The sequence below is a fragment of the Mercenaria mercenaria genome, chromosome 19 (assembly GCF_021730395.1).
Source record: "Mercenaria mercenaria strain notata chromosome 19, MADL_Memer_1, whole genome shotgun sequence".
NCBI classification, from domain to species: Eukaryota; Metazoa; Mollusca; class Bivalvia; order Venerida; family Veneridae; genus Mercenaria; species Mercenaria mercenaria.
The window spans coordinates 6,745,114-6,771,336 of NC_069379.1; the positions used below are offsets into that span (position 1 = coordinate 6,745,114).

At 33.4% G+C, this 26,223-nt stretch overlaps 2 protein-coding genes across 3 annotated transcripts in view; both read right to left on the bottom strand.

Moving 5' to 3' along the window:
- LOC123542575 (mucin-like protein) overlaps positions 1-8,916 on the bottom strand; it is a 32,666-nt gene extending 23,750 nt beyond the window's left edge. Inside the window, exons 1-6 of one of the 2 annotated variants that reach the window (XM_053531456.1) lie at positions 8,646-8,913; positions 4,829-4,925; positions 4,484-4,565; positions 2,571-2,774; positions 1,493-1,667; positions 323-628 (exon numbers count right to left, since the gene is read on the bottom strand). In XM_053531456.1, coding sequence (XP_053387431.1) covers positions 323-628; positions 1,493-1,667; positions 2,571-2,774; positions 4,484-4,565; positions 4,829-4,925; positions 8,646-8,745 — 964 coding nt within the window. In that variant the 5' untranslated portion in view covers positions 8,746-8,913. Of the gene's footprint in view, positions 1-322; positions 629-1,492; positions 1,668-2,570; positions 2,775-4,483; positions 4,566-4,828; positions 4,926-8,645 lie in introns of both variants that reach the window. The other variant, XM_053531457.1, reaches the window with a different exon arrangement.
- Positions 8,917-15,815: 6,899 nt separating this feature from the next.
- On the bottom strand, positions 15,816-26,108 carry LOC123542621 (delta-like protein D). Its single transcript, XM_045328549.2, has 6 exons — positions 25,812-26,108; positions 23,436-23,570; positions 22,980-23,055; positions 22,355-22,416; positions 16,971-17,055; positions 15,816-16,205 (listed from the first exon to the last, which is right to left on the bottom strand). The coding sequence occupies exons 1-6, from the start codon at positions 25,975-25,977 to the stop codon at positions 15,872-15,874; spliced, it is 858 nt and encodes a 285-aa protein (XP_045184484.2). The 5' UTR covers positions 25,978-26,108; the 3' UTR covers positions 15,816-15,871.
- Between the last annotated feature and the right edge of the window lie 115 nt (positions 26,109-26,223).

Here is a 26,223-nt window from a genome sequence, read left to right on the forward strand (position 1 = left end):
TTTTTACGCAAAAGTAAACGGAAGAAGTAGAATTATGCTTGATGAAAATTGTGTTAGCCGTGAAACGTTATACAAGCCATTTGGTAAAACAAATATCAAATTAGGATTTGTATGTTATCACGTCATAGACATAGTGACCTCATGAGAAAAACAACTGTTTTGCGCAACGATAGCTTTTTAGTTCAGATTATTATTATAGTCTTCTGTCGAACGAGAGCACAGTTATTCGCTCAGATGTACTTAACAGCATACATAATAGGCGATAGGCAGATATCACTTGATATTTTGCTATTAGTAAAAAGATATGCTTTCTGTAACTCACGTTGTAGTAAATACTTGTAGTGTCTTTCCTCTGCAGCTTTCATTACAGCTTGCCCAAGAGTAACATCTTCTGTTGTTCCAATAACAACCAGACATTGGATGTTAGGCTGCATGTCCCAAGAATTTCTACACGTTTCATTGAAAAGTGTTATGTTAGCATCTGAAAAGCCTTCAAATAAACGAAGCAGATCGCCTTTCTCTGCAATATCCTGTAAGAATTTCGGCACATCATGGCGTCCGTTCCAAAATGTATAATTACCTCCAGTAATAGAATAGTTGAATTTACTTTCACTTTCTGAAACTGTCCCTGAAAATGTTCTCTCAAAAATATTTATCATACCTTTTATAATACTTCCTCATCCACAGTGACAGAAGAATAAAGAATACTAGGAACCTTATTAGATTTAAACTTGTTCAACATCTGTAACAGTTGTTTTTATTTTCTTTTTCTTTATTTTATCAGCTTAATGCTAGTACTTTCAACACATCATTAAAAACGCTCAAGTTCTAACATTCCATGACATATTTAAGGAAGTAGCAAATAAGTTCTTTTTTTTAAGATGGGATCTATTTTACCCGGCGTGATTTACAATTTGTTAAATTATGTAAAAAGTGCTAAAATACTCGGCAGCTGTCAGGGTCAATATTAAGAATTTACGCGTCTCGAATCTGTCGTGTTGTACAAAAACAAAACGAAGCCGAGAAGGTCCGATGCTTTTAAAAGCAGAGACAATCTTGCTATTGTCGTTTGTATTGAATGCACCAATGACGTAGTATACACTTAGAAAAGGCATTGCCGGTCAATAATAAAAAAGTATTGCCCGATCTCCAATAAACTGACATAGTTTAAAGTATTGACCGGTAAAATATTTCTTTTAACACAGGCTGCTTTTCTCGTACGTTTCCGAAGAGTTGTGTATAAAACGATTGTTTTTAAACGGGTGTGCTACCGGGGTTATTAACAATCGATAATATAGGCTGTGTCACAAATTTTAGCTTTGAGGGTACAAACAATTGCCGTGAAGTACTTTACCAAATTTTCAAATGACCATAAATGCATAGGCTAAATTTTTCCTAGCCCGCAACAATAGTATACAATATTGTTATTAAGCATTTTTTTAGAAAGGTTTTTAATATACTTCTGTATAAAATATTATGAAAATATGCATACATGTTTCACCAAATTCAAACATCTGTCGCTCGGTAGAATTACTTTTGACTTTGCTTCCATTTCCGGCAATAAAATATCCTTGAACCAAGTTCCCTGCTAGACCTTTTAAGTCAACTACATCCCTTCCATAAGTATCGACAGTAATACCCATAAAATTGTGTCCGCTAAAGGTTAACTGGAATATACAACTATTTTTGAAACAAATCTAGGCTATAATCAAGGCTTATAAAAGATTAAATACTTACTTCAAATAAATACAATATTCATCAAATGTATTTAAAATTAATAATTATAAATTAAGTATTCAACCAGAGCTGCATTGATAATTTCGATATCATATTGTAGCAGTTGAGTTAAAAAAAAAATCCAGTTTTAGTAATATTGTACATAGACTGTGTTTATACATGTATATAGTGTGTTCTATTTTGAACCTTCAGCATAGTACTGTTAATACGAACATACGTGATAGTTTTATGTGTACATAAATTATATGAAGAAATTGTTTATGTTTTAAATTGTGCCATTTGAAGCTAATATAACTTAAAATGCACAACAAAAATATGAAAGTTTAGAGTAGAGTTCCCGGAAGCACAGAGCTCACAAGGTCAGCTTTTACTGAGAAATATCAAGTATTCTCTCCCCTGATTATCGATTGTGTTAAAGCAATTCGCCCTGAATAGATTGTCTTTATTTTAAAGTGAAAGTATAGTTTGTAACTCTCACAAAAATAAATAGAAAGATCAGGTAGGAAGAATTAGTCGCTGTCTCCCAAAACAAAACCTCACAGTAGCGTGTGTATGTATGTGTAATCGATAGACATAAACACATACTAGACGACAAAAGCAAAACAAACACATTACGTAACACAGTTGGACACCTTCTGAAAACGGTCAGTAGTAAAACGCACTACTGGGTAGCCTAAACTTCTTAACTGTGTGTGCATTCTTATCGCAACCATGCTCAAAACTCACAAGACAGCGTTAATAAAGGTATTTCCGCGAGGCGAATCGTTCTTAAGCCATTCTAGTCAAACTGCAAAGATACGTAAGTTAGAGTAATGCCGTGCTTCATTGTTTACCTTTCTGATGCTTATTCTTTGTGTTGGCATTACAATAAAACCATATGGAGGAGTACAAACAAGTATAAATCCCCTGTTAGTTGATGGTTCTGGGTGTTTACTTCCATTAGAGTTAGTCCACAACGATCCATCATGTTGATACAGATACAATAGTCTATCTGTTCTGTTGTACACTATTGTAATTGTGTCATTCTTTAGGTTAACCTGTTAACGTAACATTCAACGTATATCAAATCTTTCTAAAGTTAATATATTTACAGTCTGAAAGAATCTTTATAACTAGTACAAATGTAGCACATCTCTCTCACAATATCGCCACAATGGTCTTCTATCGCATCACTTCTTCAAAAGTGTAAATGTATACTTGTATGCAATGTCTTTAAAACCATATAACAATTCACCTCTCAAACTATGTTAAATCTGCTTTATAAAATGTATTGACTGTCAAATGTTTCGATCTACATTTTTATTATATACCTATATGAATTCTGTAAAAAGGCGGCTTATATTTCACAATTAGATATGAACCGACAGACAAAAATTCCGTATTGTACCTTTTTAATTCCGTATTGTACCTTCTGTATTGTATGCTGCCGGACTATTTTCATTAATATGCATTAACTGACACATTGCTATAAATAGCGCACATAAAAACTTCAGTAAGCTCCATTTAATATCAATTAACATTGAAGATTTCGTTCAAGAACAAAACAAGAATCAAAACAGTAAAGGTATATAATAAAATGGTCATTATAACAGTAGTTAGATCTGGGAAATTGTATTCGGCTCTCGTGGATTTTGCCAGGTCGGACCACACTCCATACCATAATTAAACATCGCACCGCTGCATGTATCTTGAGAGAATGAAATAATTTTCTATTTTATAAGGATCACAGTACATCCTCAAATATGTTTTTTCCTATTATCTTTTGCCATTCGATAGCTACTAGGCGTTCAAATATGAATTCCATTTAAAAGGTGTAAGAGGAGGTGGGAGATGGGAGTAATTGGACAATATCTTGAGTATCAAAAATTAACCTTCGCTGTGTTGTTATTCAGTCTTCAAAATATACATAGTAATGATTATGATAGCAACAGTATACCAAGCTAAGACTACTTTGCAGCATTTTGGTCATGGAAAGCAAGACTCCTAAAGTAAGATACTGTGAAGGAAGAAGAATACTTTGAAGGGATGGCGTAAAAATTGTCTGACTGGTAATTTAGGCAGACCAGTCACCATCGTTACGTATTAATGCCATTGGCCACGTTTCATGAAATTAACACCATTTTGAATTATTCATAAAGTATTGTGATAAACCAATTAAAATGGCAAGCAAACAAGTATACTACAAGGATTACATTATGCTGTTTGTTAGTTTTGCGTTTAACGCCATTTTATCAGAAGTATTTCATTTATGTTATCGCGGGCAGTTAATGTAACCGGTGTGCTTGGATTCTGTACCGGTACAAACCTGTTCACCGCAAATACATATAGATACCAACATCCATGCAATGAATTAGAGGCGAAGGGCAAATGATTTCAGACACATTGTCGTTCATCAAATAACGAGGGAGAAGATACACCCACCCAAGGATCGAACTCGTGGCCCGGCAATCGGTAGGTTCGCGCTATCCCTATTTAACTGAGCGGGTAGGCTTACAACTGAGTATATTTATTTTTTTATACAATTGTATAAGGTTCATCACTACCCTCTATGTTGTATAAGAAATGTTACAATGCAAATTGGTCGTAATAGTGTTCTTCTGTTTCTCTATAAATGATCATTCATCGTTTATAAAAGAAGCCCTGGCTCCTTATTTGTACCTCCACTTTTAATTCATTTTGTCAAACCATTACAAGAAAAAATTAGCATTCTGATGATTTAAAAAGAATGCAACATGTGACAACTTACTGAAAGAACGAAGGCGACGAATATCGTTGCGTCTGTATTTCCTTCGATCATGAAATCAGTGCGGGCTTGAATCTGTAGTGATCTTAAATCGTACAGTGTTTAATAAGTTATAAAATGTGTATTGTAACACTGAACTGAGTTTGACTTTGAGAACAATATACAACATCTGTCTAAAAATGGTTTTTATTAAGATTTCTGTTGACAAGAACAATGCTAAACATATTGCTTAAACACAGTTCCAAGGAATGGCAAATTTCTGTCATGATATAAACTTCACAGTATAATATAAATCAAATGAAATATTATCGTCAAAAGAAGATTCTATTAAGAATAGAAGATACTTACTGATTGCTTGTTTCGAGAAAAGTGTATTCTCCATGACCGTTGAATGAATACGTATGTTGATCAACGGTAGTAATTTCTGCACCGCCCCATGAGTATGCTGAAACAAGGCTTTAACGATATATAATACACGTAATATACATTAAGGGATATAACTATATTCAGAACAGTTGACTTTTCCCATATGTGAGATCCGCTAGGATACAAGTTCGCATTATAAATTATTATATAGTAGAGAGAATTTATGCGAACTAAATCACCACCACAATATACCAGACCAATTACGGCAAAGCGCCTAGCAGTACAAACGAACACGCACATGCCACAGCAAGTCCACTAACCCAATAAGATTAGTTTCGGTGCTGCTTTATATACGAACCCGAATTGTACTACACATTCGTACTGGCTTAACATTTGCATATATTTACTCAAATCTCTAATACACGTAATATATATATATATATATCCCAATCAGTTTAAAGACTAAAATGTCAATATTGATTTGTGAGACATAAAAAAGAGATATATATTCGAATCTCTGTTTTCATGTCTCAAAAATCAATAATGACATTTTAGTCTTTTAAACTGATTGGGACCAGATATTCTATATTTTCTTCCTGAAAGTGAACCGGGTCTCGAGGATACACTGAATATATACAGATAGTATGCATTAAGGGATATAATTAAATTCCGAACAGTTGAATATCCCATACGTGACATCCGCTAGGATACAAGTTCGCATTATAAATTATTTATAGTAGACAGAATTTATACGAACTAAATCAACATCACAATATACACAAAATATACCAGATCAATACATAAATATCTGCCGACCTATGAATATCCAAAAAGTACTTTTATAACCGTTTTCGTGTGTTTCTGTTATTCTCAATATACGAAACTGACTGTAAATAACCCTGAAAATATGCCTTTTGCGTATATTAATCAGATTTAGTAATTATGCCAATATCTTTCAATGGAGTAAAATATAAAAAAAAGAAGTTTTAATGCATTTAATTGACATTCAACCAAATTGCTTATGGTGTAGACTGTATATCGCCTCACAATAATTATTTTTATCTCGCCTCCTACAGGTTTCTTGCATTTCTATTTGTTAATAAACGTCACCTGGAGACAGAATTGATTCCATATCCTGCAAGTACGTATCAGACATTAATTTTGATTAAAACAAAATGGCTGCCGTATCTCTGGCATAATTCAATCATATCAGATTATTTATTAGCTCCAGCTATAGATATCGTTTCCAAGAGTAAATTTGGATTTTTCTTGCCGTTTTCATCCTTCTACTTAATTTAGGCTCGTGAAGTTGGACAAAAGTTAGCCATAAAAGAGAAAATAGAAGAATAACAACTCTGTATGGGAGACGCGGCCGTTGAAATCTTGTCTTAAGTTACACCATAGAAAAACAAAGGAATTAACATATTTGTTACACAACAGTTTGTTGTCGGGTCATTTAATGTACGTGCAAGACAAAAGGATTTAACAGGAAACGGAATGAAAGCCGAAGCTTCAAGACATTTCTAATATCGTGAAATCTGATGATTTTCGAACGGATGGAACAGAAAGTTTTTTGGTACTTCTGATCTAAACCAGTCCATAAGCTGTACATATGAGCTTTTGTGTTTTGTGATTCATTTAAAATACAGGTCACTTTGCATTGTACGGCTTGTTTTAATCAACTATAAACAAAACAATGATGACCAAGCAAACGATTGCAGGATTCCAGTGTGCACTGTAAATACATTTATTAATTTTATAAAGCGTTTCGATTGTAGCATGGAAGTAAATGGTGGTCGGTGAGATAAAATCGTTACACTGCTTGTTGGCGACAGGATACGGGATATAAGCTGTATCGAAATCCATATCAGGTTCTCGCTTCGCAAGCAGTGTAACTAATAGTATTAAGGCATCAAATAGACTGAGTCTAAACATACGGAGAAGACGACGTACAAATCTGAATCTGTGTGATTATTTTTACTTATTTTTACTACCTTGGTTACGTTAAACAAATCATCTTTAATTATTATGGAAATAAGTAACACCAAGAGATATCCGCTTAGGTTTTCAAAGACTTGTATCTACTTTTTATTTTTTTCCGAAAGTGTGATAAAATAGTTAAAGAAATGTCGTTCAATCATCTTTACAAATAACGATTATTTATCTGATTGAAAAAAATGATATATGTCGATAAACGTTATGACATGTCTTACCAATCCAACATGTTTTCACAAGGCTATGTCGTGTTTGGCGATCTGCGGTTTTCGGACTCTTCTATTTTACAGCCAATAGTACCCCAAATGCGTATATTGTATAGCATTTTATGCAATACGCATAATATATAGAGTCATATAAATGTGCGAATATAGCGTGTTTATGTACACGGTAAGCACGTAAAATGCACGATAAATGTATACTTTCATAGAATTGCCGACTGATATACGCACAGAGGAATGATAGTTGCTACTAGGCGTATCAGTTTGGTTGGTTTATAATTTCATGTAATACTTAGTACGTCAGGATTTTACTCCCGTCCGATACAAGCATAAAAAACACAAAGCCTTTGCTTTTATACCCCTGTAGACGTTTATGTTGTTTTTGAGCAATTAAATAGTTCTGATTTCTTGATTTAGCCAGTCCTTTACTTCTGTAGCTATTACGTCAGTGATTAATTGGAGGCGTCCTTTACTTCCGTAGTTATTACGTCAGTGATTAATTGGAGGCGTCCTTTACTTCTGTAGCTATTACGTCAGTGATTAATCGGAGGCGTCCTTTACTTCTGTAGCTATTACGTCAGTGATTAATTGAAGGTGTCCTTTACGTCTGTAGCTATTACGTCAGTGATTAATCGGAGGCGTCCGTTACTTCTGTAGCTATTACTTTAGTGATGAATTGTAGGCCTCGGGAAGGATGTTATTTAAGCGGTTGGATTGTTTTTGTGCATTATATTAATTTCATGTTTATTCTTTAGTGTTTCAAAAGCCCCTCTTTGTTATCAGTTCGCTACATTTTATCATACATTACAGATACGGGCTTATCGATTGGTTGCTATATACTGACCTAGTTTTCAATGTATTTATGCACAATACGGAGCTAAGTTGTTCGTTCATTACATTGATTATCATCCGATTTCAGTAATTTCTTCTCTTGTTACATTTATTATCATTTTAATATCATTAATTTCTCCCGTTGTTACCTTCATGTCATTTTATATCAGATTACTTAATTCATCGATTCGTTGAATCGTGAGTTATTAATTGTACCCTTTTAAAAAGACTAGAATCAAAACTTGCCTTGTTTGCGTTGGAAAAAAACTGAAATTTTAACAAAAGTCTCAGTAAATAGGATTTAAAGTTATTACAAAAACAGAAAATTGTTTCGACACTATGAAGATTCTAACCGTAGTGCCCTAGACATGTTTGGATATTGACCAAAATTAAAATAAATGTGTGTTTTTGTTCAAACTGGGTTAAATTAGACTGAGAATCATGATTTAAGACTCACCTAAAAGCAGTGCTGAAGCTAACACCAGCACGTGAAGAATACCTCCTCTTATATTTACTTAGTCAAACTTAACTGGGTTACTTATTTACAGGCATCTGCACTCTAACATTGCTCTCCAATAAAAACCAAATAACGAAATGAATTCGCAACTATATTAATTGTAGTTGATATGTTTAAAACCAGCATAAGAGCATAAACTTTGTTTCGTTATTTTCCGTCACATATTTTCATGTGACCGACGATAAGCAATACATTTATAACTGACATATCAAAATATACAAAAGACAACTCTTACCAGAGGTGATTTCTGCTTCTGTGCCAACTAGTAACATATATACGAGCAGTAAAACCAGTTGCTTTATTTTGCCTCTTGCTTTCATAACAAGCTGTTCCATGCCTAAACTCCCTTGAATACTGCTTAATCTTAAGCCGATGTGAGTGCTACCTAATTATTGCATTCCGTGTCTTTAGTAATTTAACTTGTAAGGTAACACATGTAAGCCTGTTTAAATAAATATAGAACAGAACGTACTAAATTTCGATTATGACCGTTATCTTATGGTAATTCACAGTACGAGAAACTGAAATAAAATGGCTTTTAACAGATAGTGTTATTTAGGCCAAGGACTGTTTGCATTTGTAGTCTCAAGTGTAAATGTAAAGTATCATACGTAAAATCTATAAAAATCACCTTTATTACATTCTCGTTACACAACAAAGAAGACGCATTAAGAAACAACACAAGAAACGCATTAAATAGACGTTCTTTTGAGGACACGAAAGCGGTAAGATATTTGTATGTTAACATGTAAAAAGCTTGAAAAGAGTTTAAGGTCTGTAACTAAAATTCTACCATGCTTGTCTCCTGATTCAAACATAACGTAATATAATTCAATGCATTGTAAAATTCCTTTTATCACATGTTAGCTTGATCTACTGAAATATCGACACTTCTCCTTTCTCTCTATATTATACACACAGCCAGTTAAAAAAGAACGTTTTCCTATGCTTAAAATAATATACTACAAAAAGGCATGTTATATTATAGTATCATGTGAAAAATACAACCTACCGTTATGTGATTCACATTGATAAATGTGTTATAACTTCGATAATTTATAAAGACCTAAACATGGTAAATATCAACCAAGAAGTCTAGTAGGAACTTGAACTGATTTGATATTTACTTGAAATGACAGCAAAAGAAAAATAACTTGTGGAATATCAAAATAAGAACTTAAAGTAAAATCCCAAGATGCACAATTTAATGCAAGTGCTGCTTATATATTTGTTTGATAATCTATCTACTAGACAATTTTCAAAAGAAAGGTGGTGATTTAACATCATTCAAAAATATATATTGTATTATTAAGCTATATCGCGAATGGTGACAGATATAAGTACATGTATATTACCATTGAGAATATAGGTTTTCTATACAGAATACAATATAATTGAACTCAATTTTGGAAGTTCTTTTTATCATACACTTATGGTATTATCGTTTACCTGAATTTTAAACTGAGCTTCCATATTCGGACACTTGTTCATATTCATGTAGACAAAGATACATACCAAGGCTAGCAAAGTGTCAGTTAAAGAACGTACTGCATGGATATAACTAGGCATTTCTGAGCTAGTGCTGTATGCAAAACAGTATAATTGAGCCGCACCATGAGAAAACCCACATAGTGCATTTGCGCCCAGCATGGATCGAATTCAGTCTGCGTATCCGTTATTTCTTAGTTTTGACCTCTTTTTGGACAGGGTTCCCGTTTTTATCTGAGGTTTAGGACCAGAAATTATAATCTTCTCTTTATAATGCCAGAGATTGAACAAAGGTAATATACTTTATTTCTATTTCTTATGGAGTGAATCATATTTATGCTTCCGAGTCAAATCTAATGTAGATAACTTTCGCGAAAAATGGAAATAATTATAAATCGGCAGGGGGTGATAGTATTAAACTATGTAGTCTATATTTTTCTTAAAACTGCACATTTGTTGTTGCAACTTTGGCAAACATTTGTTATTTGATCATGTCTGACAATAAATTTGTAAAACGGCATTATATGATATGAAACATTCATGTATTGGTCAGAGGCCACAATTACAAAAATGTCCAGGGAACTTACCAGAAATGAGGTAAGTGTATACCGGAGAATAAAGCAATGTTTGTCCGTTTTGATTTGTTAGTCATGTTAAAAAAAACAAATGTGATTTCGTCGCCTGATTCTTATAGTGCTCTATCTCCATTTTTTGAAAAAATGAGATTTTTACATCATTTTGTTTGTCTCGCCGAGCTCTATCGTTCTGGAGCAAGAAAACGTAACATTTGACGTCATACAGAAAGATCCTGCGTAATACTTTGCTCCATGTCCTCTGTTTGAATGTAACAGTTAAGATTAAAGTACTCTATCTCCAGGACTTAAAGCACTGTAATGTTTAAAATTATTCTGACCAATCATACACATAAACTAATATCATGTGATCATCATTAGACTTTGTAAAGGAGTGTTCTATCTCCATTTAACTTAATCCAGAATTGCTCTAACTCCATTTTAACCAACAGAAAGCACAGTTACATGCATGTGATCACAACAAAATATGGCGGATAGGCATAGTTGTAGCATGTTTGAAATATACTTAGAATGCCTATCTACACGACATGCATTGGCTAGCCATAGGTGAGATTGCTTATACAGGTTATTTTATCATTTTATTGCTAATACAAACACATATCATTGTCAATTAAGCTGTAGGTAGACAATACATGCAAGATTTGCAACAAACCTTATTGATGTGTATTTCGGATAGAAACTATTTTCGTCATTCTGAAGCTGTATCTTAAGAAATACCACTGAATATAACAACAGTATTTGCAAACATGTTTCCGAGAAGCAAATTTGTGATAGTAAGTTATTGTATTAAGAGCAGTAGAAATAAAATTAAAAACAGAACATATGTTACGTTACAAAGTTACAGTAAGGGGCTAACTATTTTTTTTTTTTTGTTGATCACTTTTTTAACTATGCAAATTTTGCTGAATTTAGTATTCGTAAGACAACAAGAACTGGCAGTACAATACCCCTACTTCCAGACGCAAAAATCCTATCGTTCAACTTGCAACCCTTGACAACAGAGAAAATTGAAAATTAAATACTTAAAAAACAATGTCAAATATCAAACAAGGAATGCAATGCTGAAATTCAATTCACTAAATGAAAGTACGTACATGAAGAGAAACTGTAAGGAATATAAAAAAAAACGATTGCGTTTGTGAGAGAGAATAGATATATATGTTTCTTAGAATTGTAAGTAGTCAGTTATTACAAATGGTTGGTGTAAATCAAAATCAATGCCACAAAACTATTAAAGTATCACATGATGTAACTCTACCAAATATGAAACATGTGTGCTGTGACTGCAAATGTTTAGTTGCAAAATAAATGCTATGAATTCTTGTTATGATACTCCGCATTAAGTTGAAATGTATGCCACCAGATTTGAGAACAACATGCAGAAACTAAATGGAATATATACAATAAGATTAGTATGAAAGGTATGACCGGGACATATTATTTGCGATGTAATATCTTTGAGCCTTAATTTAATTGTGTGAAAAGTTAACAAGAGGCCTAAATGGGCCTAAGTCCTTCAACTGAACCTTAACCATCTGACTTTGCTTCTAACTAGGTTTGGTGAAAATCCTTTAACCTGTTCATTATTTTTTATTATCATTTTGCTGTCACGCACCAAAGCATAACCATCGAAAGAAATAATCTAAAGTTATTTCTTTTTCAACTCTAGTGGTCCCTAAAAGGGCCAAAGTGTCCCTATTTGAATAGATTTTATATAAGACATAACATGGTAAAAGACTTTATAATGATGCTCTGGACAAGGTTTTATGAAGACCCATTCAGGAGTTAGAGAGGAATTTAGTAAAAGGTATCTCTATTTTGCAACTCTAGCAGCCCTAAAAGAGGCCACACTAATTGAATAAATTAGTTAAAGGACCTAATAAAAGTTTGATGAAGATCCATCAAGCGGTTGAAAAGTAGTCATTTAAAGGCATTTGTAGCTTTAGGTCTAGTGGTCCCTTAGAGGGCCATGCGCTCCCCACCCCAACCCACAATTAAAAAAAATGGAGGGGGCAATATAATGATGCTACGGACCGAGAATGATGACAGTCAATTGAGTGGTTCATTAGAAGTAGTCATTAAAAATATTTTTGATTTTAGCCCTAGAATGAGCAAACAGTCTCCGTTTGAATACAATTGAGAGAGAGCCCTCTAATGATGCCACCGGCCATCTCTGATGAAGATCCATCCAGCGATTCATGACCAGAATATATTTATATTTGTAGCTCTAGTTGCCCCTAAGAGGGGCAAAGTGCCCTTAATCAAACAAATTTGAGAAAGGACCTTATACTGGTCTCTAGACCAAGTTTGGTGAATATCCATCAAATGGTTCATGAGTAGTCGTTTAAAGGTATTTCTGTTTTGAACTCTAACAGACCAAGTGCCCCTAACAGAACAATTTTGGCGAAGATTCTTATAATAATGCTACAAATCAAGTTTGAAGAAGATCCATTGTGTGGTTCATGAGATAACATCATTTAAGGGAATTTCCAATTTTAGCTATGGTAACCCCTAAAAAGGGCAAATCGTCCCCATCTGAACCAGTTTGGGAGAGGATGTTATAATGATGCTACAGACTATGTTTGATAAAGATCTATCAAGCGGTTCATGAGAAGTTCCTTAAATGTTTTTCCTATTTTCTTTGCTCTAGCTGGCAGTAGCTGCCCTTAAAGGGGGCCAAGATTAATCATTTGATCAAATCTTTCCAAAAATTCTACTGACCAGTAGTTTCAGAGGAGAAAAAAATTAAGTACAATGTTGACGCAGGAAGACGGACGATGGACGCCGTACAATCAACCTTATTTAATAGCTAAAAAAGAGATATGAATATAACATTGACTGTGTTGTGTAAAAGAGAACTGGTATGACTGACAAGTACAGTTACATGCAAAATTTGAACATAATATATAAACTGTCGTTTTGTGAAAGAATACAGTTATTACTGAGAATATTTAGATGCAAAGACAATGTCATTAGGTATTGTTATAATGCTTAGTATTATATCAACCTTAATGCCAACTGATAACAAAACACGGAAAATCTTACTCAGTGTAATGAAAAGCAAGTTGTAATTGGCAAATAGAATAGTTACGACTAAAAAAGATTTTAGATCTTTGTTCATTGCTGACAATAATGATTGCGGTTACTGAGTAATTAAACTTCAAAATCTTTCTGTTTAACATAATACTACGATATGGTTTACAAATACCCATCTGCAAATAAGTAGGACCAATGTGCCTAGTTTAATAGCCGATTAAGTCTATAGCGTAGCAGTTCAGTTAACCCTGAACAGTACGGACAGCATGGTAAAACCTTTGCAAATCAGTCCAAATCTTTTGACTTTGAACACCTGCCCCTCACCACTGTTTGAAATCTCGCTTTTTCATGAGGGGAGGCCATCCAGTTGACACGAAGAAGGTCATATACCCAGGTATCCGCGCGTGCCAACTAGAGTCCTCCTCCTCAAAGAAAATCTTGAAAGTTGCAATATGGCCTATGATATCGTGTCAGTTTGATAATACTAAAACCAAATCCAATCCTCCTTTAATTTTAAAATGAGTACAGTGGTGACTGTCATTACTGTTTAAGAGCTCTCGCACTATTTTCAATATACAAGTGTAATAAATATTATCTGGCTCTATGTCCAATTTTGTAAATTCACAGTGCTCTATCTCCCGATAGAGCAATACACCTTTAACATTTTTTTCTATTTTTGCCAAATTTGCTCTATCTCCAAAGTGAAAAATGTATAAATGCAGAAAAGTAAAAACGAAATGTATTTAAAAGCATTTACAGTCTGAAAGAACTAAGCGCAAGGAACAAGCAGATATATTTATCACCATTTTCGCCCAGAAATAAAGAAACTAGACAAGAGTTAAACTTTGGAAGCGATTTTCGCCACGTTTAAAAAATGGTAGATAGAGCATCGTTCCACTCACGCGACGATTTGTTTTCAAAAATCAATTTTTTTTCTCCATTTACAGTACTTTGTTATACATTTTGACTAAAAATTGCTTAATTTCATGGGTACTGAAAAACAATTTTTCTCAAACGAATTTGAACTTCTCCCATCATGCTAACGATTTAAACAGGGCGTCATCTCATGCACACAACAATAACTTAAATAAAGGATCACTATTCATATTTATTTCGTCCGATATTTTGATGGAACAAAGGTAGTTCTTAGAAAACATGTGATTAGATGTAAATGTTCCGATTTATGAAAGTCGCCATAATGTTATAACTGACGTTGTCTGTTACACTGATCTGTCTTATCGAATACAGAGTCAGTAACAACCCGATCACAAATGTACAAACTTCTGTACGAATACCATAATCAACCGCGGGAATGCTAATCTAAAAATAGCCAGGCTTTCCCAAAGAGAAATGTAGCTCAGTTTAAACCTTGGTAATGAATGCATGCAGTACATTATCTTATTAATCCTTTCCATATCCAGTGGGTGAATTTACCTTTATAACTCCATCAGTTATTTTCTCTAACACATTCAACATTTTGGGTTTAAGGACACTGAATAGTGTGTTACTTTCTTTACTTCTTTTACTTCTAGCAGCCGACAAAGAAAAGGATATAAAATAAAAGGAAGATCTGCGTGACGTTTACATCGATATATACACTCAGCCAATCAGCGATTGCTATCTTTCACTAATCTTATACCTAGCGCGTCATAGTTCTTTGGTTGTAACAGTCGTTGATGATTAAAGGAAAGACAGATGTCACACTAAATGTTTTATATATAGTAACAAAAATTAGTTGAGCCAAAAACTTGTTTATCAAGTTTTTCTTTTGCTTCACATAAATTTTTCCAGTTACAAAAATGGCTTTTAATTTTCGAAACAGCATTTTTCTGAAATGAAATAATTTTTCTTTATTAATCCTGACTCTTTACAATTTGATCTTGTTAATAACAATGGAAATAGCTTCGGATACAACACAATTTCATGTACTGGAAACATGATTAAAACATTATGATTAAAACTTTCTTACTTTACGATATCAAACACTGTTCCTTTTTTCAGATCTACCCGAATCAATAGTTTCAATAAAACAACATGTTTACAATTCAGCAACAAAGCAGAGTTTTAGAGTTTCCACTTCCTTTAATACCACAGTCACACATACGGCGCAAATAGCTACGTCTAGCTACGGATAGAAACGTAGTGACCCGTATCGATCCGTACCTGAGCCATACGGATTGGTACGAATTGATACGGATTACTACTTTAAGGTACGTCTCAGGTAAGTATCAATACGGATAGATACGGATCACTACATTTTTATCCGTGGCTAGACGTAGCTTTCCGCGCCGTATGTATGACTGGGGTATTATAAGATATTATAGTGTTAACAGTTACACTCTGTTCACATGTTGACATACGTCTGAATAGTGTCGTACACATGATCATCACGGATTGTTTCATATTGATGTTCGTCACGTGTTAAATGCGAAATGTTGTAATCAGTCGAATCTGCTCTTTGTCCATATCTGTAACTATTAGATTGTAAGCCCCTGCCCTTTTCCGCTTTTCTTTTATTTGTGTTTCCCCTTTGAGGGGCGCCTTTAGATCTACCAGCTTTTTGGCGTTGTGGCTGATTAGACGTTGGGATGTCTAAGACATTACTTGCATTATTAGGAATGGTTTGTCCTCCAGAGCTGGTTCTTGAAGATGAATTCTGTATTTGAGGCAAACGTTTTCTGAAAAAAATCATAAAAATATAACCCACACAGTCAAATAGAGATAGATGCATGACCAAATTGTGTTTGTTTATAAATGTAGCAGAGAGGGGAATATATTCGAAATCGTTGTACTCGCCATTTACTTTGACATTCATTTATGATAAGACTCTTAACCTTTACACTGCTAAATTTCTTAAATGGACTGGTCCTTCATTCAGTTTTAGAAGTAGTGCTTATCATTGAAAAAGGTGTCCACTGAAAATTTAATGACTGAATATCGAACACTGCAGACCAAAAAATTGAAAACTGATCTTGGTCAGCACTGGTCGTAGAATCAGTTGCTACTAGCAGACTAAAGGTTATGAAGTCTTGCGAAACCATTTCTGTCACAGGTCGAACTTTTCCAACAAAGGAATCGTGAAAAGCTGGGATGACGCTATATGACTTGAAACTGCATCGATTTGTGTTCAAACTAAATCATAACAACATTCGTCTGCCTTTATTGTATATATGTTTTGAACAGATGCATAGCAGATATTATACACCTGGAAAGATTGTGAATGACCTATTCGGATGATAACAGAATATTTAAGATTACTGAAGACATAGGAGGCAAACGTAAACACATTGGCATGTTACAAGCAAGAATGGGTTACATTCATTGCCTCGCCTTTATCGTGTCACGATTAAGTATGAAAGTAATAGGCCTCAATACAAGATCATAAAATCAACCTCTTTTTGTCCGGACATGCAAATAATATGAGTATATTTACATGACATTACCTGCACACCCCAATAATAATGAATATACAAATTACTGCTATTCCTCCTAATGTACCGCATATTATATACATTGTTGTTTTGAAATCTGTAAGAGAAAAAAGGTGATAACTAAGAACATTTCAATTTATGCGATAATGCCATTTTGAGCCGATATAAAATGTCAAATGACAGTGTTGTTTTTATAAAGAATATTTCTATGTTTGAATCTTTACCAAAAAAAAAACAAACGTAAAGTGATTCAGGTGTAGGTGTGTTGCTGCAAGATCAACGTTATTTTTACCTTTCAGAGAAAATCAACAAGTACCAAGTATACATGTAGTTCATTTATTGACATTGTAGGAAATATTTAAAAATTACCTGTTTGAGTATTTGCATGGTCTTGAAAAATTGTATAAACTTTTTACAATTATGGTGACTTTGAAAGAAATCCATGATTTTGAAAACATACAAGTTGGAATAAATGTTGGAATATATTGACTCAATGAAGTGTATTAATGTTTCCTTATAAAAATAAACTAGGTATTTTGACTCTTATAGATAGATTTCTAATCTTGAACCGCTCTCGAAACATTTAACTAGCTTTTACTTTTAAGTTTATGGTGACACCTTTAATATTTGAAATCAGTTGCGGTTCAAGTTTAATTATACCGTATAGCGGGTTAATTCTGCGGGCAAACAATTCTGCAGTTTTGTCCTAAAACAGGCCTAGTTTATTTCTGCATATTTTATTTCTTCGACCTTCGAGAAAAGCAGGAATTAATTTTGCGGTTTCCATAAATCGGAAGTAAATTCTGTGCATGGGAAATAGCATCCGCATTTATTACGTCATAATTCACGACTAAAATCCACATCGTTCTCATCAGGTATGTCTTGGTAGCATTATCTAGGCCGGAATCTAGGACAGTGAAGTTGGCGCAGCTGATTTAAATCTGATTTCTTTTCGTTACCGTGCATTATCAAATTATTATTAAAAATCAATACTGTGGTTTAGTACCCGTAATTCATTTTGAAAGACATTTTCATAAAATGTAGCACTGTTGGTATAAAAATTTACAATTTATTTACAAATATATGCAAATGCAAAATCTAGTACATAGTCCGTTCACAGTCCATTCAGTTACAACAGTTACAATACACATTAATTAGTTGTTAAACTTTTCATAAAATTTTGTGATATGCACTTGTAAAGATTACACGCCCGAAACGGTAACCATTTATTCGTGGACAATAGATTGATACAATAACCAAAGCAATTAACCAAAATCGGTACTGTGTGAATAACTTGACAGCAGACGAATAACCCGTGAGATAAAGATATCGGGTTATATTAAGCGAAATATCAAACTTTATCCTACCCTCATAAGATATAGCACAAAATCGGCCTGCTTAATAAACTTTGCTGTCAAGATATCATTTTTGCGGGAACTTTTGAAATCACATATTTTATCATTTTTTTGCATTGAAACCGTAACCATTGTATTGGAAATGTTTGAACTTAGAAAATGAGTCAAATAATAGGTTTTTATCCCGAAACAAAAAAGTTGTTCCTATTTTTCACTTTTACAGCACTTCAGCCAGAAATTTTAAAAACACTTTTTTCCCGAATTTTTCATTGAAACCGTTATCATTGTAATGGAAATGTTCTAATTAAGAAAATAAGTGGTAATATCAGAAGTTTTTATCCAGAAACAAAGAAGTTATTGCAATTTTTCAATTTTACCCACAAATTGAATTGCACTTGCAAAGGTCATATATGACGTCAAGTCTGCAAGCTTTTGCTCTTTCCAACTACTTTTTACCCAATTTTCTGAGCAGGTAGGATAAATAGAATATTAGATTACTGTCTGAAAAATTTTAATTTATCAGGCTCGTCTACGAAAAAATATAAGGCTCGGTAGAACCTCGCCTAATATATTTTCTTCGACTCATCTAATAAATTTAAATTTATCCGACAGTAACCTAATATTCTCTATTTATCTCTGCGTCAAAAAATTCTGCTGATAGTTTAAATGTGTGTAATTTATTTCTGCGTGACAGCCTCGACCCGCAAATTTAGCAGAAATAAAAACCCTCAGAATTAAACCCACTATACGGTAAACGATTTTGGCAAAAAGGAAATAAACCTATACTGATATACACCCTCGAGGTAATAAGACATCGTTCATCAGTTAAATTATATCATTAACTTAGTTGGTAATAATATGATATTGAATTTGAATCCGAAAGAAGGAATGAGCCTGCTTTACATCTTTTATTGTTTTATACCATGAAAGTTCTTGGAATTTCTTTGAAATTTATTAAATTACTTTAAAACGGACATTTTCAAATGCATTGTCAAAAAAATATCTAATACACAAATTGAAATACTATTTTTTATTTATTCACAGTTAAATTATATACAATACAGTGTAATCATGATGCTCCTTGTCTTGTTACTATTTTGTAGGGATGGGGACTTAAACATATCTTTTGCAGTTAAAAAACATTAATAAAAAAAAGTGAAGTCAGAAAAATTCATTCCGATGCCTAACAAATTAAACCGGTCATGCAAGTTTGAGAACAAGGATTTAACATCGTTTCACTTCCGTCCATAGCCCATAGAAAGCTATATGAATGGGTTCAACAGTGGAGATATTGCCTGTGCAATATATTTAATTTGTGGTTATGTTCGTAGTATCGCTATAACCCAAACCTCCTCAATTAGACTACCGTGACTGTAAGTATTTGTTTACACATTTTCTATGACCGAATTTCGTACTTTGTCATTTTTATTATTTCCTTCTCCTCTCCATCTTAATTTTTCGTTTTCGTCATGCTGAGAAAATATGTGTATGAAAATAATTGATAAAAGTCAAACTCTCCTTATATTGTAAAGAGCACATTTCAACACCTTAGTAGGCAGTTTCAAAGAAACACACGATACTTTCTTTCTACACTGACAGAAAGCTTATTACATTGAATAGTGTGTTGCTTGTAGTTCATACACGAAAAGCGTAACAGAGAAATACCTAAAACTTAGGCAAAATATTGAGATATCATTCAAATGTTTTATTCTAATATGAACATGAGTATTTCCTTTCTATATAGACTTGTCAAGGCGTCTAGTTTAAAAGGTTTCTTTAACTGTGGTCCAGTGACCTTGATCAGATATTTGACTTTTTGACACTCCATCTTAACTAGGATAATTCATTCTGAAAAGAAGAATGATCCCGGCTTTATACTGATTCCACCGAATTACAGTCGAAACTGTGGGAAGTCATCTTTTAAAACCTTGACATTCCTACAGAACTTTGGCCTTTGGCATTAGAAAACGAGGGTTATCCGCTACATATCACACTGTTCATTATGAAATCACTGAATTATTTTAACTTATATTATATTGGTCTTACTTCTTCCGTCCCCTTTTTCTATATTTTGCCTGAGTTCAAAATGTACATATTGGATATTTGAAGCAAACCGTCTATAATATTTTTTTCCGTTAGGCCAAACCAAATTAAAAAATTGTTCATCGGATTTGCCGCTTGTATATTTTCAGAAACACAATTTCTGTTTTGTTTGTTTTTGACTTGCGCTCGCCCCATTGAAAAAAATTCAAAGCAAAAGTTTTTCGTGCGCTACTTTTTACGGACGTGCATTGTACAAATGTTTATAATTCCAGTCCCAGATTGTTCTAAAAGGTCATATAATCACAAAATATACATTTCGTCTATGATATATCAGGGCACTTATATTCAGTTGTGTTAAAGTTATTAACCCTTATGCAGCTACGTCATTTTCTTCCAATGTTTATCAAATTGATTTCCTACTAAATTCGGACTTATTTCATTGAAAATTGGATCGAAACACACACTTGTATATTTGATAGCATCAGTCTGTTTACATTATTTTGGTAAGGGTAAATACATATTGTTGCATTTCTGTTTTCTGTTTTGTCCTGTCAAAATGATCAGTATTTTTATACGGAAGTGGGTGGGGTTTGGAACTACATTATGAATTGTGTTCAGACCAATTTAGAGCTTCAAAGGTTTTCAGTCCTCGAGAAGAATAATGTTAATTTTAACCAGATCTTAATTGAGAGTTGTTTCAGCTGTAATAGGAACGGGAAAATATGCAGTCGATATAGGACTTGGACCTGCGACCTTCTACCTGCAAGTTAGATGCTCTACCAAAATCGGACAATCGATATCATAGGCTAATTATATATGTTATATACACACAACTACATTCCTCCCTCCTTTGTTTTAAAGACAAACTCAGATGACTTACCCATCCATTGCTTCACCCTAGCTCTAGGATTCCAAGGCTAGTCACCATACTTATGGCACCAATGAAATAGGAGCGGGAAAATGTGCAGCCAGATAAAGGGACTTGAACCGGCGGCCTTTTGCTTGCAAGTCAGATGCTCTAACAACTGAGCTAATCGGACAACCGATATTATAGACCAATTATATACACACTGCTACACAACAAGTTTAATCTGTTAAGAAAGTTTTCGACTTTTCTCAGTGCTTGACTCTGAATTAGAGCTTTGCCAGTGAAAGGGTCATAATAGTCAATAGCTTGGAAAGTAACATATATATTGGACATTATATAAAACTTTAACCCAAAACAATCTCAGTTAAAAAGTGGCATAACTCTGTCAAGATTCAGTTCAGAGATGTGGGAATGGTTTTCTACTGGTGTAGACTTCTGCATTGTTGTATATATTTTCTAACAGCATTTATAAACACATACATTATTTGATTACACTTAACTGTATGTCAATGTTATCAAATTTCCATGAGTTCGCTTTGTTGTGCGTCTGTAGGTCAAAATGTACCCAAATCAAAATGTGCCCATTTTTTCTCAATCATTGGCGAATTATTTCTTATGTTAAAGGGCTATACATTCTTTTTGAAGGTTTTATTAGTTAATCTAGAGCCAAAACAAGACAAATATATTTTTGCTCTTCGCTCGCTCCTGCTTTTCTCATAAAAAAACAAATATCGAAATTATTTTTTCATTCGCCGCCTAAATTTTTTAAGAAAAAAAATCCGTTGAACAACTTTTCAATTTGGTGTTGCCTTACAGCTTCTTTTTGTTTTGGGCCTATTTTGTAAATGCATGGCTCTGGGGCAATTTGTGGTGCTCTGTGCTTCCGAGACATCTACCCTTATCTGTTATCTTTTATTGGCCGAAGACCGATTTTTATATAAAAAAATACAAAGATGACCTAAAAAGGTAAAGCAAATGAGGCTGATACCAGATACAACATAAGACTTCATTTATAATGAATCTACAATATATATACCTTATTTAATAAATTGGTAAAAAGGTGATGCAATAAGTTACAAAATGTCCAAGTTTGAAAAAATGTAATTTCAAAATGAATTTTAAATCCATACTTGATTCACGGTGGTCATAGTCAATTTCCTGACAGTACTTTCCCTTTCGCCCCTTTTGACATCTGAAAATTATACAACAATGTGAATGCAGATGCTTTACATATTGTGTTACTAACAGTCAAAACCATGAAGTGACTCATCAAGGGTACTTTACAGTAGAAAAATAAACAAGAATTATGATTATCGTTCATTTGATTTAAATTGAACTTGTTAATAAATATTTGAAGCAAATAATGTTTTATTTGCAGTTGGCTTACTTTTAGATTTTTAGATCTGTGACTCTCGCTGTGCTTGCTGTGTCTAATACTTACACCTTTCAAACCTTGTAATATCTGGTAAATAAGCGCATATTCGAATAAGAAGGGGTATCCGAAGTAAGCGCATACGACCTTATCATTATGCTATACGGAATTACAAGCGCACGTTATGCCCTTGCCGTTATATTGTCCCGAAAGGTATGGCTTAAGAACATTTGTATTAAAGTTCATATTGAAAAGAGGCGAATAAAAGTTGCACTAAAATTGAAATAAGCGTTTACGCTTTTTTTACCAGATTTTACATTATTTTACGTTTTAAAACCAATATTGTAATTTATCTTTTATATTATATAATATCTGTAAGAAACCTGCAGATGTAGCCATCTTCGTTGTCAAAATGCCTACATGTTGGTTTTATTAAGCACCTCGCGTGGATACACGGATCTGGAAAGAACACATTTAACCATTTTCGTCCAAGTTAATACACAGACATCCCAGTTGAAAAAGGTAATCGACCATTGTGTTAACATGACTTAGTGGTTTGACGGTCAATAGGTGTATACTATTTATAGTTAGAATTAAATAGTAAAATAGCAACGCTACGGTTCATTCTGGGTCATAATACCTTGTTTTCAATGGTTTGTATGTGTAAGCCTTCTTTCCTTGCAGTTCTAGGAATGGGCTGTGTATAATTCAAACAAAAACTATCTGTAATCTTCTTCCTTTTACACGGCTCTTTCATTAAGTTGTATCGAAATATCTCTTCAGGAAGAACAAAATGGTACCAGATAACACTTTTAAAAATGAGTATTGTGAAGTAATACCTTGACATTCTTTTTTACCAGGTGAAGTTTCTATCGCTTTCAGTCCTTTTGGGCACCAGCAATCCCATGAGCCTACGGTATTGCTACAGGCGGTTCCAAGTGGACACGCTTGATAATTAGCACACTCATCTTTATCTGTTGATATTTTGAATATAATACTTTATATTATATTTATTCAAACCGAATAAAGTGTGTTTTATTATTAATTCATTTTTTATCAAAGGATACATCTATGTAGTGTATAATGTTGGATTAATACATTAGCAACTACAAAAGCTGCAGCATAAGCTTTTGTAGTAGCTAATGTATTAATCCAACATTACTTATTTTGGATGATAGGGAAAATATGCTGGGACAAGTTTATAAAGTAAATGCATCAGTAAATATATAAACAGACATATCGAAAATACGTCACAGTGACGTGTTAAGCACAGTGCATCTAAAAATGTAAATACTCGCTTTCTATGCATACAACACATTATCTGCCTGTTTTCATTTTGTTGAACTGTCTTTCCTTACAGAGTAACATTTTTGGCGGTTTTATATCAAACGCACCGGTGACGTATTTTCGATATGTCTGTTTAGATATTTATTGATGCATTTACTTTATAAACTTGTCCCAGCATATTTTCCCTATCATCCAAAATAAGTGTTAAATAAACATAAGTAATTTCCAATCTTTCTAGTGAGTTCACAATTAAGTTCATGCACGTTTCATACCATAGGGTACAAGATACCACCATGTACCACCCATAGAAAAGGTTGTATTTATACAAAGTGTACGTAGCTCTGTCTCATGAAGTATTTATAAGATTGTGTGCAATGCCGATGAGTAATAATGGCGTAAACACATTCTTAATATTGATGTTGGCACAATCCTACAACGGTAGTTATCGACCATGGCTTATAAGGCAAGGCACTTGCATCAGATAAGTAAATTAAGCAATGCGTTCATTATGACGTAAATTTGTTTATAATTACCACGGTAACCATGGGATATGCGTTAATGCGCTTGTTACACCACAGCTCTATATTTGCAGATGGCTTTCGCAATCCGACTGATGTCAAACTGACATATATTTTACGCGAATATTCATAAACTCTTTAGGAGAATGTTAACATAAAACCATAAGATGCAAATACTTTATACGTCATTTAATTGAAATAAAGATGACTGGGAGAAACAATATGTTAGCAAACAGTATTCAGGGATTAACTGAACTTGAAACATCTAGTAATTGTTTACTTGTGAAAAACTATGTGCTTTAGATTTTCATGAATGCAAAACATGTTTTTTGGCGTAAATGATTGATAATTGATAATCTCATCAATATGTCCCACACATTTATTATATATCAATTCATCTGATTGTTGAGTAATTGAAATTATTATCTCGAAATAAAATTTTGTAATACCGATTAGAATAATTTGTATGTAGAAAGCCGACAAGCAGAGCAGGATGTAGGTAATCTACCGATTGGTCACGCCTATATGCTTCGTCCAACGGGTCCTCTTGTTTTATGACGGTCTATCATTATTTCGAGGGTGATTCACGAGCAATGATATGATATCAAACGATATCAAACTGTTATTCAACTATAAATACTTAGATTGTTTTGAAAATGAAGATCGTTTCATTTCTGACTTTACATATTTTTGTTACTTTTAAATTAGTACTTATTGTATAGTATTTGAAGTTACGAAAACTAATTTTCGAACAAATAAAATGTTTACGACCGTAGCACGTTTGACTTAAATACAAATTGAAAAAAAAATCTTAATATTGTGTCCGAATCCATTAGTTTTTATAGGGGTATCTGGTTTTATTTACTTTATCATAGGTATCAGTTATTTACATGTTCAAGTTTTATTTTTTAATTATAACACGTTACAAGTGATACATGTGATATCCGTCAAATTTTGAAATTGACAGAGTGCTTGGTCTTTATCTACCTCATTATAAAATACGTTATAATTTACATTCCAACAAGAATTCAGATGCGCGTCGGACAGCAATCAGTTATTCAGTCAATGCAAAACCAGCAGTACAAACCGAGAAAATTTGTAATGAAATGTGTTGTTGCCATCATATTGAATAAAGGAAGTTTTATTTTTTACAAAGGATTGTGTAGAGTTTGAAAGCAATTTTCTCCAAAAGTTGTCCTGTTACACATTTATGACTTTCGACACAGCTGTGACCATCAAATGTTAAACCAACAAAAGGGTGACAACAATATCTGTACTATGTTAAAAGTGTCTTTAACGGCTTAGATCTTATAAAACTACCTTTATAATTAAGATACAAGACATAATATTCTAGATTTATGCAACGCGTAAGATCTCTCTGTTCATTTCCTTTAATACAAAATGACCTACCGAAGCACTGTAAAGAATTTGTGTTCTTCTTCACGTAGCCTTTATTACAACGGCATTCTAGCTTCCCTTCGTCACTGGAGCACGTAGATGTTTTTTCATCGCAATGGTTCCTTGTGATATTGCATATTGCAGAGTCATTTAACACAAGTACCGAATTAAAGACCATACTGACTCCACCTATGTCTTCAACCTGGCAGTTATTTGTTTCTTTGCTACATTTTTGCTTTTTGTATAATTCCGCAATTGCATGTAGTTCTGTCTCATTCTTTTTTTCTGTAGTATGAATTATATATTCTGCAGAAATATCACGGTAGAGGCACGTTTTCGTCTGGAAAAAAAAGGACAAGATTAACGAATATTATGTTTGCATCTTTAACCCTAATATAAACTATGAAAATTACGGTATATTTAA

Bases quoted from the DNA above. Each gene is read 5' to 3' on its own strand.
- LOC123542621 (XM_045328549.2), bottom strand. From the start codon at position 25,977: ATGGTCTTTAATTCGGTACTTGTGTTAAATGACTCTGCAATATGCAAT. The intron at 17,056-22,354 runs GTATGGATTTAA...TTTCTCTTACAG, and splicing joins CTATGACCACCGTGAATCAA to ATTTCAAAACAACAATGTAT. The intron at 16,206-16,970 runs GTAATGTCATGT...GATTTTTTTCAG, and splicing joins ATTATTATTGGGGTGTGCAG to AAAACGTTTGCCTCAAATAC.